General features: G+C 44.9%; 1 protein-coding gene across 1 annotated transcript; it reads left to right on the top strand.

Moving 5' to 3' along the window:
* Positions 1-368: 368 nt before the first annotated feature.
* UCHL1 (ubiquitin C-terminal hydrolase L1) lies at positions 369-12,184 on the top strand. Its single transcript, XM_024573682.4, has 9 exons — positions 369-462; positions 578-589; positions 1,065-1,193; positions 4,270-4,420; positions 6,968-7,053; positions 7,131-7,178; positions 7,913-7,979; positions 8,826-8,884; positions 11,750-12,184. The coding sequence occupies exons 1-9, from the start codon at positions 430-432 to the stop codon at positions 11,834-11,836; spliced, it is 672 nt and encodes a 223-aa protein (XP_024429450.1). The 5' UTR covers positions 369-429; the 3' UTR covers positions 11,837-12,184.
* The last annotated feature ends 5,447 nt before the right edge of the window (positions 12,185-17,631 follow it).

Here is a 17,631-nt window from a genome sequence, read left to right as displayed (position 1 = left end):
AAACATATACCTGTTGAATTTGGGCTTCTTCTCAACGCTTCAGAAACCCTGCGATTTCGGGTAATTGGGATGGCAGCAAGAAAGAGTTTCCAGAAACTTCGCAAAAAATTACACTCCATCAAAAGGACTGCTTCGCGCACTCAAAGGAACACCCACCAACAAACCCACCCCCAACAACCAGCAGATTATCTCACCAGCAAGTGAGACTGCAAGGTTTGGGGGCCCGGCCGTACCACTCCGCGATGCGCATAGGGGAGTCCGCGCCCATTTTGCTGAGACTAACCGTTTTCCCCTCGTTGGTTTTGCCCCGATCCCCCTGCGCAGGCACCCACAGTGCGTCAGACCGGCGCTTTATAGCGACAGCCTGGGCGGCTCCATTCGCTGTTTTTCCTCTTCCCTGGGTGGTGATTTCACCTGCGGCTCTCGAAGATGCAGCTCAAACCCATGGAGATTAATCCCGAGGTAAGCGTCAAGTGCACGGTAGCCCGGGAGCACTTGATAGAGGGTCAGCCCACGCCAGGTAGCCGTATCGCTCGCTGGTTTTATTTTTGTGTTTTTCTTTGCATTTGTCTTTCAGATGCTGAACAAAGTGAGTGGCGTCTCGTGCTGCCTCAGCCCCCATACCCCCGGGGGCGCCGAGGCGGAGGCGCCCACCTGCTCCGGCGATTTCACAAGGACTTAACGGCGCCCTGCGTGTCCCGGAGAAGCGCGGCTGGGGCGCGGTCGGGACGCTCTTCCTTTACCCCAGCACCGGGGCGGGGGTGGGATGCTGGTGGAGGAGGAGGCTGCGCCCAGAGTCGAGCGCCCCGCCGAGCTCCCGAGGGCGTGGCGCGGGCCGCGCGACTCGGGCGCCCAGGCTTCGCGGGAGCCACGTGTGGACCGCGCTTTGTGCTGTGTCATTGCGCTGGAGGGGTGGGGCACGGGGCGGGGACTCCTAGGCTCGGATGGGGACTCCTCCCAGGCTTCGCGAGCGCGCCGAGGGTGCAGCGTATGCCCCGCCCTCCGGCACGTGCCCACCACTTGCTGGTCTTCCCGAGCCTGGCTGCCTTGTCTCCTCTCCGCAGGTGCTGGCCCGACTGGGGGTTGCGGGCCAGTGGCGCTTCGTGGACGTGCTGGGGCTGGAGGAGGAGGCTCTGAGCTCGGTGCCTGCGCCGGCCTGCGCGCTGCTGCTGCTGTTTCCACTCACCGCCCAGGTAGGGCGTGGGGCCCGAAGTGCGCTCCGCTCCCAAACCAAAATGAGGCATTGAGGACAGTATAGACTCCCGGTTCTTCTTCTCACGTGGCCTGACCGCCCAAACCGGGCTACACTGCCCCTTATCTGGAGGGCGGAAGGAGGAGCCCATACTTTCTTGGAACCTATTCATTGGATCCCCTATTATAATAGAGCTTATTGCGTCCTTGCTTATCCAACCTCATTGCCTCAAATTTGTAAGGGAAGCAGGATCTCCGTTCCATCGTCCCAATTACCCAGAGAAATAATTGATTATACTCATAAGTTCCTTTGAACCTAGGCTTTTCTGAGCCTTCTGTGCCAAGGCATGGCTGGTTATTTCCCCTTAAGGGCTGTCACCTGCCAGTTGTTTGCTTCTCAGACTCCCACCTTGCTGTTAACTGGAGGGGGGTGGGCTTGCCTAAATCACAGGAAAACAATAGGTTCTTCGATTCCGTACCTCTCCTGCATGGATCTCCAGTGGACTCGGAATTCTTTCCATTCCTCCACTCCTACAACAGGCACACTTGGATTTTAGCCTCACCTATGTGCTTTAAAAAAAAAAAAAAAGCTTAATCATTTGTGTATGTTTTCTGTGTGGGAACCTCCTTCCACTTCTCTTGTCCTCTTTCTTCTCTGACCTTGTAGGTAAATGAAATAGGTGGGCACTAGAGTAATCTTGGAAACAGCTTTTCATTTCCTTTTAGATGGTCTTCCTCCTAGTGTGCGTGGATGTGTGTACCTCAAAGACTGAGCATGAGCTATAAAAAGGTAGCTGGGATAATAGTTGTCTTGAGGTGTATGGCATTCCCCTAATTAGCGTGGTATTGTCTAGCACCTCTGGTTGTCTTTTGACTCCTGGTTAGGGAGTGGTTGGAATTTCCTTTGGCAAAACTTGAGGCCTTAGCATTTGAGGCATCATTTCAAACAGCTTAACTGAAGCACGATCCTAAGGCAGCTGTTCTGGAAGCTTCCTTAGTGTAAATTAAGCCTGATGGCACAGGTGGCAAACACAAGGCTCGTGGGCCAAATCTGGCCCTCTACCTTGTTTTATGTGGCCCGGCACCTTGGCACCTTGCGCCAAGCTCTGCCCCTAGTTAAGGAGTAGTTACATTTATACTGTCCTAAAATTACATTCGGCCCTTTGAAGGCAACCATGAGGCTGATGTGGCCCCCGGTGAAAATGAGTTTGACATTTCTGCCCCTTGGGAAGTTCCAGATGTTCCTCCTAGAAATAGGTTAAGAACCCTTCTTAAAGCTATTAGGGATAATCCCAGGGACAAGGGGGTCTTTGATTTTCATTGCCGAAGCTAAGCTGAACTGCCAAAAATTGCAAGTCAATTGAACTTTCCTGTTGACCAGAGGAAACACAATCTCCTCTCCGAGCCCCTGGCAGAGCTTTCCCAGGAACCATGATGACTCGGAGGTTTTGAGCGGCTCTCAGCGGCAAGGCCTCTGGGAGGCAGTGGTGCAGCGCGCTTGTCTTTCGGAAGGAAGCCCACTGTTCTCCTTCTGCTGGATCAAGTGGTTTTGTTAGAGAACGTTCTGCTTTGAACATTTTGTGTTTGAAAGAGCTCAGTACTTACTAGTCCTTTGGCTCCAATTCAACCTGTCAGATTTGTTGGAGCCCTTATTCTGTGACACAAAGGACCCACTGGGCTAAATGCTGGGGCCAACTCAAAGGAAACTCAAGGTTTGTAGGTTGACTTCCAAACAAACTAATGTTAATTTAGAAAGTATTTAATTTTGTCTAGGAGACTATCACAAAATCCTAAATGGACCACTTTTAAAATATTAATTTTAAGTGATAATGAAGTATTTACATAAGTGTTCCCATGCAAGAGCTCAAATAATCCTAAAGGATGGTACTATTACCTTTAAAACATTTCAACTAACTGAGAAAAATGAAAAAAAGCCTTAATAGTCCATGAGTAACTGAGTTTAAGTATCTGGTAGAAAGGTACGTGATTCTAGAACTTCCTACTAGTTGAGTTTAAGTTGATCTTGGGGACAAGAGATTGGATTCCTCTGAGAGGCCACCGACAAGACCTAAACTTCAATTCCATGTATAGTAATGGAAGGCAACTAGAGTTGAAAATATGCTTCTGGTGTTCTTTCTGTCTGACTTCTACTGCTTTATGGGTAATAGTGTTTCTGTGGCATTAGCACCCTGCTTTTAACTGAGAAGTCATACCTGCAAGGTCTTTAAAACTTGTTAGTGAAAGGTTCAGACAAGCCCACGGAATGACTGTACAAAGAGCTAACGGATGCTTCAAGGAAAACTGCCTCTGGTCTCATTCCTTTACTGGTCTGTACCCTCCTCCCCTCCTCCCATTGCTGATCTGTCGTCAAACTGTAGTTGCCAAGGACAAACAAGTGTCACATCTTCCTTTCACAGGATGAGGAGTTTTGTGAAATCAGAGCCAAGGCAGCACCCTAGACTGGTTGCCTTTTCTTCATAAACAAGGGGGAGGGCGTCATAACTTTCTTTAAATTGCGCCTTTCAACAGTGAAGTCTTGTTTTGTTTTTTAAGGGAAGTATACCTGGATAGCATGGAAGTAGAATGTTAAAGAATAGTGAGTTATAAACTGGCTGGTACTCTTACCGGCTGTTAAATTAACCAAAGCTTGATCAGGATACCCATGTGAAACACAGTCATTGTTGGTGTTAAAGGAAGAAAGCTCTTTGGCTCCTTACAATTTCTGTTTGAGATCCTTAGGTTATGTAACGAACTTGTCTGTTTTTTTGAGTTTGTGACACCATCCCATTTCCAGCTAAAAGGCTGCAGTGGTGTCTAGACAAAGCCTTGGGCAATATCCAGGGCCATTACTGCACTGCAGCATCCGGGTGGAGTCTCAGAACCTCTCAGAACCCCATGGGCTGGTGTGGGTGTGGGAGGCAGACAGGCCATCCCCTGGGCCTTGGCCAGCATCTAGAACCGAGGCTCCCGGTCACGCATCCTGCTCGGATTTCCATTTAGGTGGTAGGAATTACTGTGTTGCCATCTGTTCTTTGCATTTCCCCTTCGAGATACTCACATGTTTTTTTACACTCACAGCATGAGAACTTCAGGAAAAAACAGATCGAAGAGCTGAAGGGACAAGAAGTCAGTCCTAAAGTATACTTCATGAAGCAGACCATCGGGAACTCCTGCGGTACCATTGGACTCATCCACGCAGTGGCCAACAACCAGGACAAACTGGAATTTGGTAAGCGTGAATTTCAAGGCCACCGATCCTCTGGCTGACCTCAAGTTAACCATCACTCTTCATTCCAAAACCCCCCAGTGGTCTATTCAGCAAAGTCATTATTGCCTTCAAAATTTTTGAAATCAACTTATCCAGATGTAATCAGGGGGTGAATTCGTGTTTCTCTCTTTTGAAGGAAGGAAACTTAATTTTCTAAAAAGCATGGTTTGGCTTCTTCGAACTGGAGAGGAAGAGGGAGTTATAACAGTTTTTTTTTTTCTCCCAAAGATTTTATTTATTTTTTAGAGAGGGGGAGGGAAAAAGAGAAGAAGAGAAACATTGATGTGGGAGGAAAACATCGATCAGTTGCCTGATGCAGGCCCCCAGCAAGGGAGCTGGTCTGCAACCCAGGCATGTTCCCTGACCAGGAATCACACCCACGACCTTTTGGTTTGCAGGCCAGCATTCTACCCACCGAGCCACATCAGTTGTGAGCGGTTCAGTTGTGCACTGCCGCTCTGTGTATGCTCTGTGTTTGTAAACAGCTTAGTGGGTCTCAGGTGAAGGATAAAGAACACTTGATGCTGATTATTGTCATGGTCCTCATGTGTCCAATTCTCAGTGATTTTGAAGAATTAGAGATGATGTTAAGCTGTAAGACATCAACAGTAAGAACTTGCCTTTAGTGGGTCTGTGTCTCATGCATCAGGAGACAGCTTAGAGCAGCTGGGCACAGAGAGCGGAAGTTCCTGCAGTAGGTGTAGCCGCTGGTTGGAATCTTGAATGGATTCCACTTTGAACAAAGTCAGGTCAGAGCCTTCAGCCCACCTTCAGTGGATGCTGTGGAGGATGTAGAAGAAATGAGTGAGTCTCAGCCCTAAAGCTTGTCCAAGGCTTAATTAACAGCACTGAAGTAACGTTAAAATACATTGCCATTATGTCTGATTGAGGCCTAGGGTCAGCAGACTCTTAAAAGGCCAGGGAGTAAAATCTTTGAGGCCTGAGGGCCATAGGGTCTCTGCCCTTGCGGTGCAAAAGCACCACAGACACGATGCAAACCAGTGGATGTGGCTGTGGTCCAGTAGAACGTGTTTTACAAAAATCGGCAGTAGTAATCTGATTCAGACAATAGATAGGGTGGCTAAAAACTAATTTCAACTAATCGTCCGTCCACACTGTGTTGCTTGTTGTGAAAAATACCATGTTTTGCTGTGTATAATGCATACCCATGTTTTTGGCCCAAACTTTCAGGAAAAATCCTTCGTTTTAATTTTTTAATTCAGTGTTTTATTTAGATTTAGGTACTTGTTTAAGGAATTTTAGCATTTATTTTTGAACATACTATGGTACAAGAAATTTTATGGAACAGATAATCACAAAACATAAGAACAGATACTAGGTATTTCAAGTACTACCCATGTGTAATGCTTTATCCTTATTTTTCCCTAAAAAATTTGGGCACAAAAGGGGCATGTTATACATGGCAAAACACATACTTCTCTTTACAAGGGAAGTGTGGCCAAGGCTCTGCTACTGGTATACTTTCGAAATTAAGAAAAAAAACAAACAGAACTCTCTGTCTTGTCTGGCCATAAATATCCAGATCTTCTAGAAGGCCCCCCCCCCCCCAAATTAACTTGACTGAGTCATATTAGAAAGTTGTAGCTTAATCCTTTGTTTCTTCTGCAGTTGGTCTCACTGTATTCAGGCTCCTGTGTTCTTGAGGTCAGCAGAGATACTGTGATTTTTTTGTAACCTTGGTTGCAGTGGTACCCAAGGCTGAATCTGAATAGCAGCCCTCCTCCCCAAGTTAAGAGGATTCCTGTCACTTCCCAAGTTTGAGTCCTCCCAATATAACAAATTTACTTTTTTTAGGCTTAGACCTGGAAGTTCAAGTTGAGGTCTTTTGAAATGCAAGTGTACTTGCTTTAGCTGGGTAGTCAGCGTCTCCTAGACTTACCACACTGAGCAGCGACCGAACCCTCACACCAACCGTCAGCCAGTCAGCTGTCTCTGGGCCGGACTATTTGGCTCTTGACCTTTCTATTTAAGATCCTTGGGTTGATGTCTATCTGGATGATGGGGTACTAAGCATGCTTTTTCTATCCTGAAATACAAATCTTGGTTGAGAGCTGTCATTAGATTAGAATGTTACGTTATGCCTGCAATTCACGTTAATTGTGTGTTGCCAAGTTCTGTAGAAAAAGCAACAGACAAGACAGTTTCTGTCTTTATGGCAAAAGGATAAGTGCTGTAACGAAGTGACGGTGAGAGGTTTGAGAGATGAACGTGAGGTGGGAGGTGAAGGTAGTCGGGGAATGGCCGGCAGCAGGGGCAGGAAAGCTTGGCACATGGGAGGCATGGAGGCTCTCTGGCTTGAACGCTGTGCCCAGGGAGTGGTGGGAAAAGAGGCTGGTGCAGAAGGTACAACTCGTCCACGTCCTTGGAGGCCACAGAAAAAATTCAGGTTGCTGAACATGACCGGCTGTGCCACAGCTTAAATCAGCAATAAATGTGCACTCACTTGCTTTATTTTTATCTACATTAATGTGCTTTTTTCTTTTTAAGAGAATGGGTCAGTTCTGAAACAGTTTCTCTCTGAAACGGAGAAGTTGTCCCCTGAAGACAGAGCAAAATGCTTCGAAAAGAATGAGGTAGGAAGAGACGTTCCAGAGCATCACTTTTTCAATAACGCTGGAAGTTTTTGTGCTCATGATTCTCTTTGTCTCAGGCCATTCAGACAGCCCATGACGCCGTGGCACAGGAAGGCCAGTGTCGGGTAAGTGCAAACAATTCAGGGCCAGGCTGCCCCAGTGCCACCTGTGGTTTCCCTAAAATGTGTGAAGTAACCTCTTACGGGAACACGGCAGATGCTGTTTTCCACCCAAGGCCAGTTAACACCAAAAAACTCCACGGGAATAAGGCTCTGACCAGACCTGTTTATAAAAACGGCTGTCAGAAATCTAATTGGCAGTTGACGTAGTCTTGAGTAAGTTCAGACTGATAGTATTTTGTTTAGATCTAAATGAGTCTAACAGAGTAACATCCCACCTAATAGTTGAGCATTTCAGATACTCGCACATACTGCTGAGTATAGTAAGATATCAGACGAGCGGTGGCAATTCCTAGAAGGCTTATATGTGCCATTAATTTGAACAGTCTTCTAGTCAACTGTAAAATTAGACTTAAGTCCGTTACACTGCCTTTATAATGATAATTTGCCTTGCCACTTTCTAGTCTTGACCTTGGATGAGATACTTATCCTCCCTAAGCCTTGATTTCCTCCTCAGTAAAAAGCAAGTCATAGAGTTCTGACAGCTACAGTCTGTCCACCTTACTGGGCTTACATTAGAGCCTGGTATGTAGGAAATACTTAAATCTGTAATAATTTTTAAAATATAAAAGCAAGTTGGTTCAAGCATATTATACTTATATATTGCATTTATTTTTAGGAAATTAAGTTCTGCTTTATAAAATACTCATTTTCCAAAAAAATGTCTTGGCTCTCTTCAGGTAGACGACAAAGTGAACTTCCATTTTATTCTGTTTAACAATGTGGACGGCCACCTCTATGAACTTGGTATGTTGCATTCCATTTTTGGAATCTAATTGTTTCATCCTTTCATACCGAATTCCTTTTTACAGTAATGGCATGTAACTTTATAGCACTTTAGTGTATCATTGTTTTTGAAGCTGGAACAACAGGGAATTCTCATGGGGGGACTTTAACCCTTTACGCTACCCAGAGCTCCCCTGTTGGGCAACCACCCTGCCAAATGCGTGGCTTTAGTCACAGACCATTGAAGAGACCAGACCAGCACTAGTCAGGTGGGACTGGCATCAGCCTTTCCAGACAGGGAATGGAGAAGTTCTTTGGGGAAAAGATAAGTACCTAAATATGACCTTGTTCGGGTAAAAAGGATTTGCACACGTTGGGGTAATTTCTGTGAACCTAGTGTATGGCAACAAGAAAGAGTATATCCATCCTGTAAGAGTCATCTTCTTTGTATTAATGGAGACAGTTGTGTTGCTTCGGGTCAAGACACTGCCTGTGGGCACGTGAGCTAATCGGCAGTCATTGAGGGGCAAACGTAATCTTCGGGGGCTCTTCTTGCCTCCACCTTCCTGCACCTCAGAGACTGAATCTGCCTTTTGCTCTGTGGGCCTTCCCAGAGATGGGGCGCAAGTTCTTCAGTTAGGGGAGCTGGATTTGGCTGTGTAATCGTGTTACTTGTAGAGGAGGGTTGCCTGGGATGGATTGTTAGGAGCACTTGACCCTCATTTCCAGCCTGTTGCTTTATAACTAGGCCTCCTTTGTGGGAGGGGCAGTGGTATTTGGAAGAACCCTGAACTTCCCTTTAGTCTGGATAAACACGGTAGCCAAAAAATGTGCAGAGAAAATTGACACCTGGCTTCTTCGTTGCAGATGGACGAATGCCTTTCCCGGTGAACCATGGCACCAGCGCGGAGGACTCGCTGCTGCAGGTAAGCTTGAGAGTCTCTCCCCAGTAGGGCCCAGGTGTCTTTAGCCAAGCTGTCTACTGCGAAGTGCTAACACTTTTTTCAGTAGAGCCGGTACCGGTTATCTGGGTTAATAGCGTTCTTTGGGGCTTAAAGATCACCTTAGTAATTCCATCCACCTTATTTTTTAGCAGGTGGTTTTAAACAGGATCCTTTAGAGTAGCCCCGACTAATCTGTGCCGTGTGCTGTCTTTAGCCCACAGTTAGAAATAGCCTGAAAGCTATTGCTTTGCTTCTCTGTGGGATTAAGGTGACCATTGTCCTCTTGTCAGATTCCATCGGAGCTCGTGGAACCGAAACCTGAGCCTTTGCTCATCCCTCCCAGACTGCTGGATTTGGGTCAGTTTTGTGGGTAGTGTATTACGGGTTCTGGTTAAGCAGTTAACTTCAGGAGCAGTTTCTTCCCACGTGGTCCCCTGTTGTAGGCTGAGAGAAGCAGATTCAAAACCTGCCTGACAAGAACTTCAAGATCCAGGAACACAATGTCACCATCCCAGTACAAGTGACTACAGAAACCTCTTAATCCTGGACCAGAGCTGGTAGATGGCTCTCGCCCTCTTCACCCTGAAAATGAATCTCTACAGTTCAGTTAGTTTTCTGTTATAAAGGAAAATTGCTTAACTGTGACGAAATGAAAACTGTTAACATATAGCTTCCACATTTGTAGTACTAACAGCTGATCTTTTTTCAGCACTTGCTGTGTGTAGACTGGAGAGTGACAAACTTTTTCAGACACAAGATGCTTTAGCTTCAGGTGGCATATGGCCCCATTGCAAGTATTCAATTCTGCTGTTTCAGCTCCAGAGCGGCCCGCCGATACTGGATGAGTGAATGTGTGCGGCTGCTCACTGAAACTGTTGTCACAAAAACAGGCCGCAATTTGCCGACCCCTCTACTAGGAGCTCTTCTGAGTGACTGAGAGCTCTTACAGAATCCTTCTAAGGATACTGTGAGGCAGGTATTCTTGTTCACATTTTGCAGAGGAGGAGAAGCGATGCCCAAGGTCAATGACTTGAATGGCAAAACCATGGTTCCAATCCAGACAGTCTGTCTCTAGAGCCTATACTCTTAGTCACTGTACAAGACTGTCTGTCTTTGTACCTGACCTGTCTTTGGAACATCACAGACCTCACGGCTTTGAGGAGCTAGTGGGACAAGCAGTAGCACTCTAGGAGGGAGGGTCACTTTCTCCAGGTTGCTGATAGACACACCTGAGAGCAGTTGGAGCTAATTCGTGGCTGTGCAGGGGTTTATGGGAGTAGTAACAAAGAATGAGAACTAGACCTAGAGAAGCAGGATGAGGGGTGTTCGCATGAGAGTCAGCATTTACTTAGGGAGAGAATAAGAACAGGCACAGTTTCTGGCCATGACCCATTTGGGGAAAAGGCTCTCCAAGTAAAGCTCTGAAGGCCAGGCTAACATATCTAACGCCATGCAGTGCACTCCACATGGGACCCCTACTAACTGCTATGAGTAGAACTTACGAGGTATGGGGAAGCTAAGACCTTTTTGTTCAAAAAAATAAAACTGACTGTAATTAGAATCTTATGTAAAATTAAGTGAATGTAAACCAAACCAGTATCTTAATTAGTGAAAATTCTTGAGTGAGGCTGGCTCTATATAGTTAAAGATGTTTTAGGTTTTCCAAGCTATACACAGAATTTACTTAAGCCAGAGAGAGAATATGTAAATTTAACCCAGCTGTCCTAAACCTGAATGACTTGGGTAACAGCTCATTGTCGGTGCAGGAGGTGGCATTCGGGGCCCAGCTTCGTGTTCTTCAGCACTGGAGGGAAGTCCTCAAGGTCTGGAATATCAATGTATTAAACATTCGGACAGAGTCAAATGTAGATGTCAGTCTGGGCTCACTGGAGTTTTTCTAAGTGGTTTCAGAGCAGGAGCGAAGCGGCCGTGATTAATCTCTGAGTATTGAGTTGGTGATTTCTAGCCTTTGGGAGCTGATGTTTTGTCAGAGTATTCCTGTCCTCTTAAGAGGTTTGACATTGATGTGGTTTGTGGAGCTCTCTTTCAACTTGACTCCTTGCACATTGACCAGAGTGATTGATGTTTGATCCCCAGTCATTTTTAAAACCGAGAATTTGGTAAATAACTAATACAGGCGTTATTTCTGAGATATTGCGGGTTTGGTTCCCGATCTGTGTGATAAAACAGTTATCACAATAAAGCAAGTTGTAATCTTTTTGCTGGTGGAGAGTCTTGGCTTCAGTTTATTTAAAAATAAATAAATAAACAGCGTGTAGCATCTGTATAGCCTAGTAAAGCAAAATGCAAGAAAAGGAGGTATGCCTGTATTGGGGTCAATTTTCTGTTACCAGTCTCTGTAATCTAGGCCTTAAAATTAGTAATACATCACCTGTCTGTACCCAGAGTACCAGGTATTGAAACTTTTAAGGCTCTTTTGTAGAACGTTTACTTTGAAGAAATTTGTCTCTACTCTGGGAATTTCTGAGTTGGGGAACTTTTCCCCTTTGGAATCGAGATCTATTTTCTATCTTGTTTTGACTTGAGGAAAAGACCACAAATAATGAAGTTTTGTTGCCAAAGCCATGCACAAGGTGGGAAAAACAGCATTTGGTGCAAGTGAAAAAGGAGTCAAAGCTTCTGAAGTCAGATCTGTGATGCAAGCTTGTTTCTCCCATCACGTGATTTTCTTCTCCTGCCTTAAAAAATGGTTTTCAAGTTCAGGGGGAAGTTTAAAGTTGACCAGGGTGAACTTTGAGCGTTCATAGGCTTTACTGGTACTTTCCCTTTGAAACTTTTGTTCCGAGCTGTTGCTGTTTGGATATTAACGTCGTTCCTCCTTTTCAGGATGCCGCCAAGGTCTGCAGAGAATTCACTGAGCGTGAGCAAGGGGAAGTCCGCTTCTCTGCAGTGGCCCTCTGCAAGGCTGCCTAAAGCCCTGTGGGAAGGGACTCAGCGCTTTTCCCCTCTTTCCTTCACCATCAAAATATATCCCACCCAATGCAGTCTTAAAATGCTTCAGTACTTGTAGAAACAGCTGTTCCCCTTTGGTTCTGTAGCTGTACTCCCCCTCAACCACGCCCAAGCGCTAGCAGAGCTCAGCTGTCGATGGAGCAGTTTGGTGTCAGCTTCAGACCGAGAAGCTTTTCCCGCACTGTGTGTCTCGTACCTCAGTATCTCATGCTTTAAATGGCTACTTTGGTTTGTGTCTGTAAGGTAAGGCCTTGGATGTGGTATAACTTGTTTGTCCTTACAAGGAATAAAACTTTTCTGCTGATAAGAGAGGAGGCTAAACTGTTTTTTTTTTCTCTTTTACATTCCCCTGAATACATTTCAGTTTATAGAGGTGTTGCTAGACTTTTTTTTTTATATTATTGTTTACTTGTAAACTTTGAAATACTTTAAAAATCTTTTTAGAACAATTTAGGATTTACAGGAAAATTGAGAAGCTATTACAGCTCCCATAGACCTTTTCCATTTCTCCCTTTGTTATCTTACCTTAGTGTGATGCATTTGTTACAATTAATAAAAAATACTGATAATATTACTAATGACTCGAGCCTGTAGCTTATTCAGATTTCCTTAGTTTTTACAAAATACCCTTCTTTATGCCCAGGACATACCCCATTTTATTTAGTTATGTCTCACCAGGCTCCCTTGGCTATGGTCATTTCTCAGGCCTTCTGTGTTTTTGATGACCTTGCCAGCTCTGAGCAGTACTGGTCAGGTGTTCCGTAGGATGTCCCTCTACCAGGATTTGCCTGATGGTTTTCTCCTAATGAGGCTAGGGTTCGGTGTTTGGGGGGAGGAAGACCACAGAGCTGAAGTGCCATTTTCATCACATTTAAAGGGTACCTGCTGTCAACATGATTCTTGCTCTCGATACCTCGATCACCTGACTGAGGTGACCCTTGTCAGGTGTTCCCACTGTGGTTACTTTTCCCACGCCCACCCCCTCCAGGTGGGAGGGTGTCTGCACAGCCTGCGCTCGGGGAGGGAGTGGAATTACGCCCTAGCTCCTTGTGGGCGGAGTGTCTCTAAATTTGCAGTTGTTTTACAAGGAAGATTCATCTCTCTGCTATTTACTCAATCCTTTATATCAGTATGAATTCATGGATACCTATTTTTATACTCTGAGCTATAACCCAGTACTAACATTTTGTTGCTGAAACTGGTCCAGCTTTGACCACTGAGAATGATCTCAGTTGCTTCCTGTGTCCATCTGACATGCCCCAATCCACGTAGTTTTCTCCCCCCCGCCCCCAGCAATTCTTGCTTTCTAGAAATTAGGTTTTTGGGGTTTTTTTTTAAACAAATGTCTTTGCCATTTCTTGTTAAGCCTTACTATTTGATAGATAAGGACACAGGCATTAAAGATTAAATGACATTTGTTCTCAACAGTTGATACTTGAATGTATAGTAACAGTGCCTTTCTAGTTAACAGGAGTGGAGGGCAGTGGGGAAGAAACCCTGTGCATCCCGCCCTTCCTGTGACCCTCACAGAAGAGCTTGATCACCCTGCTTGTCGCCAGGGGTCCAGATAACTGAGGTCTTGGCTGCCTCAAAGTTTTCAGCTCCACTCACTCTGTGTTGATACCTACGATGCCAGCTTCTCAGGGAAGAATGTATTTGTTCCTAAGAGCAGAGTGGTCACTAGTGTTACTATTCTTTTTTCAACTGTTGGGAGTTGTTTTATTTTTTCCTTTTTTTCTATTTATGCTATTACAGATGTCCTAATGTTTCCCCCTTTGCCTCCTTCCCCTCCATCCCCCACACTATTAACATTCTTATAACTTGAAAACTTAATATATGGTGATTCTAATTACTTAAAGCCAGAGGCATGCATTTTCAAGTCCTGGGTGTGTGACTTCTGTACAGTCACTTTGGATATTGTGGAAAGGAAACAAAAAAAGGCTTGTTTCTGCTGGTAAAGGTTGCTTTTGGCCTCAGAAACACAGCTACATTTAGTGGTGGTGTTTGTGAGACTTCGTGTGTGAGAAGCGTATTTATTAAAATGCTTTCAAATGCTCTCATGCCTTCGCATGCTGCACTGTGGAAGGTTATACAATGGCTGACCTATGTGGGTAATTGCACCCCTGGAGGTACAGAGAAATTTTGGTTTTACTGAGGAAATAGACGCAGAGGCTAGGTAACATACCCAGGTTCTTGCTGTCAGTCCCTGGGACTCGACCGTGGAGTGACTTCCTAAATCTGGGAGTCACTACAACAGGCTTTCTGGCTTATCAGACCTGTCTTTGAACTCTGCTTTCGGTAAAGGAAGTACCCTTTTCCTCATCTTCCTTGCTTTATGTTCAAATGGACACAACTCAGAATGAGGACGCCTGGGGAGGGCCTGTGCTTCAGAAGATCCCATCTAGCACCCACTTCTCACTGTTCTCCCTGAGGACTGGGCCATGTAGCACCCGGGGGGGTACCACTGACTATGTATTCCATATGGAGGTGGTGCCCCCTGGAGTTGTGCAACGCAGAGGCCCTTGTTTACCCAGCAAGCTCTCTTAATTGACATCTTAGATCTTATCAAAGATCTATGGCCAGTTAACTTACTCTTTAGAATGTTACTAGTCTTTGGTGATGAAGCTGACTTTGTAGAGCTTTCAAAACGGGCAAAGCCACCTGATGCTAAGGATCCCCCTTTTAACTGACACCCAGAATGTCCGGTTGAGTCTAGGTTTTACATCTATTGAGTATATAGTACTTGGTCTGTCTTAGCCCTTCGGAAAAATATCATTCATGAAACTAGTGAGATCGTTTTGTAAAATGTGTATAAGTATGTTTAGAAAAGACAGGACCATAATAGCTGTTTACTATATTCTAAGTTAAACTAAGTCATAAACTCAATCATAGAAGATTGACATTATCTTCATTTTTCAGATAGAAACTAAAGCACAGTGAAGCTTAAGCAACTCGCCCAAGGTCCCCTGGCTGTACAGGATGCTGCCGATACTCAAACCCCAGCAGACTGGCTCTAGGAGCCCACAGTAATGGTGATTGCCGGAAGAGGTGGACTTCAGGTGAAGTTCAAGCTTTAGGAACCCCACCCTTTAATAGGCCCTTCAGCGTCCTGGCTCGTGCGTCCTTGTGACATTCGCAGTTTCTCAAAGCACGGGTCTGCCCTGTCTCTGGATACTGAGATTATGGGCGATTTTAACTTTATATGCTCGTTTTCTAAGCTTCGTAAAATTATTCTATTACTTTTGTAATTAAGAAGCCTAAGTATTTCCCCAGGACTGAGAATTCTGCAATGAGCACCTGCTGGTGAATTCTAGCTTACTCTACAGTTTCTTTATACCTGAAGCCAGCACAAACTATTAACTTCGCTTTCTGTCTTTGGCTTTGTTCTGCCTTCGACAGCCTCCGTCATAAAGCTACTTTGGAACTCCAAATAATCATCTTTATGTTCTAAACCTCAACTTGTTTGGCGCGTGTTCCTGTTCCTGCACACCCTGCCACGTTAGATAATGTCTTGATGTGCTCACTTGGCAGTTAGTTACTTTGTCCCTTCAATGATATCTTATAGCATTAAGTCATCCACCTGTTTGATTTCTTGAGTTGGCTTGACATTCACTAAGGAGCAAGGTGTGATCTGACATAATTAAGAATGGGTTGCTGTGAGTTTCCTTTGTAGTCAGGCTTCCTGTTGCAGTTCAGTCAAATGGGAACAGGACCTCTCCTACAGGCTTGTGAAGACTGAGTTAAGATAAGGCACATAGAGCTTAGTATATGGTGAGTACGCCTTGAGTAAATTATATTAATATAAACTGTTAATAGTTGAGTGCACCTGAGTATTTATGAACAAAGAAAGAGAAGTAGAGAAGTCTCAGCAAGAGAAATGATATGGAGAATGTTCCCTCCTAGTACAAAACATCTGTATTTGAACAAGTCCCTGGTTTCATCCCAATACACTAATAGAAGACAAAAGCTTTATTCAAAACTATACTCATTATATGCAGTAGGTGGCAGCATAGGAAAGCTTATGGCAATTTTGTAGCTAAGTAGATTTGAACAAAGTTGAGCCAGAAAAGAAAAATGGGCCTTCCTGGGGAAGACAGGCACGTGCGATTGTAGTACTCAGGCCTTCCTTTCGGCCCCGTTTTGCACTGGACTAACCAGTCCCCATATGGATCTGCCGAAGCGTGCCTTGTGAGTTGCTTTTTGGGCTATTCTTAATTTTGCCCAGGTCCTATTTTATTGTTAAAATAGAAATAAGCAGTAATAATTTTAAATCACCAGTGTGTTAAATGAATGCTTCCTCTGCTGATGTTGAGTTAGATATGTTATCCCAAATAAAATGGCTTTGATAGCCAACCTTGCTTTCATATCCATCTTAACATTAGAAAAACAGTGGAGTTAACTGTCAAACATTAAATTGCTATCAGCTCTTTAGGAAAACATTTTCCTCAACACTCAAGTTAACTTTATTTTCCAGTAGTTTCACAGAGACGGATTTGACACTTCCAGTAAGAGAACTGGGCCTGGTCCCAACACTGACATTAACTACATGGGTGACATTAATTCCTTTTTCCTTTTTTGGTCTCAGTTCCCTCATTAAAAAAAAAAATTAAATAGACTCAAAGCTCACTGAAGTTCCTTTTATCTCTACAAGTTTAAAACTGTGCAAAAATATAGAGGAATTCAGAAAATTATACACAGATTTTTTCATCGAGGTGCATGCCTATAGGACGTCTTGAAGCTGTGTGAGATGCAGCACAATTCCTCCTTGTGTGAGGCTGTGCTTTCCAGCCCAGCCCGAGCACTGAATGCCGGTGACCTGCCCCTCGTCCCCATTGTTATTGCAACAGCAAAATATTTGCCCACAAATTTCCAACACGTCCATTAGGGGTTGGTGCCACCACCCTGGAGAACCACTTAGCTAGACTGGAGAATGTTTCCTAAGTAATCTGTCACAGGCTGAATTCCTAAATGGCCTCCAAGACTCGCAGCCCTTGGCATACAAATGCCTTCTCCCAGGCATTCAGTCAAACACTCGTCTAGATGCTGCTTTGAAGGGACTTTGCAGATGTAATTAAGGTCCCAAATAAATTGGCATTAAGATAGATTATCCTCAGTTGGCCTGACCTAGTCCTCAATTAGACCTAGGCTTTCCCGTCAAAGGAATGTGGGCAGTCTCCCGGAGCAAGCCCAGGCCCCCAGCTGACGGTCAGCAAGACTGGAGGACCTACATTCTAGAGCTGCAGGAAGCAGATGCGGCCCACAACCTGGATGAACTTGGAAGCAGATTCTTCCCCAGGGCCCCCAGAAAGAAACACAGCTGACACCTAGATTTTAGCCTTGAAAGCCCTCTTGTAACACACCCCAGTCACACCACACTGGACGTCCTGACCTACAGAACTACATGCAAAGAAGTGGGTGTTGATCTAAACCTCTAGGTTTGTGGTGACTTGTTATGCAGCAAGAGAAAATTCACCCATCATTTAATAACGCAATGCAATGCGTTCCCTGGGTCACGGGATTTCCCTTATCTTCCATAAACCACCCAACTGCAGTTCCCACCACCGCCCCCCCCGGGGCTGCTCCAGCAAGAAATCACACTGATTCTTCTCAGTTCCTTGTGCTCCCTCCTCCCTGAGTACAATGGTGTGAGGACCACATTGAAATTTCAGGAACCAACAACCCCTTTATTTTTTATTTTTTAATCCTCACTGGTGGACACTTTTTCATTGCTTTTAGAGAAGAAGGGAGAGAGAGAA

Source organism: Desmodus rotundus, chromosome 4 (genome assembly GCF_022682495.2).
Source record: "Desmodus rotundus isolate HL8 chromosome 4, HLdesRot8A.1, whole genome shotgun sequence".
Classification (NCBI taxonomy): domain Eukaryota; kingdom Metazoa; phylum Chordata; class Mammalia; order Chiroptera; family Phyllostomidae; genus Desmodus; species Desmodus rotundus.
The sequence above is the reverse complement of the archived record's forward strand: the minus strand, read 5'-3'. Positions and strand labels throughout refer to the sequence as shown.

Coding starts and splice junctions, on each gene's coding strand:
- UCHL1 (XM_024573682.4), top strand. CDS start 430: ATGCAGCTCAAACCCATGGAGATTAATCCCGAG. Junction 4,421..6,967: donor CCAGGACAAACTGGAATTTG/GTAAGCGTGAAT, acceptor TTTCTTTTTAAG/AGAATGGGTCAGTTCTGAAA. Junction 7,980..8,825: donor CGGCCACCTCTATGAACTTG/GTATGTTGCATT, acceptor TCTTCGTTGCAG/ATGGACGAATGCCTTTCCCG.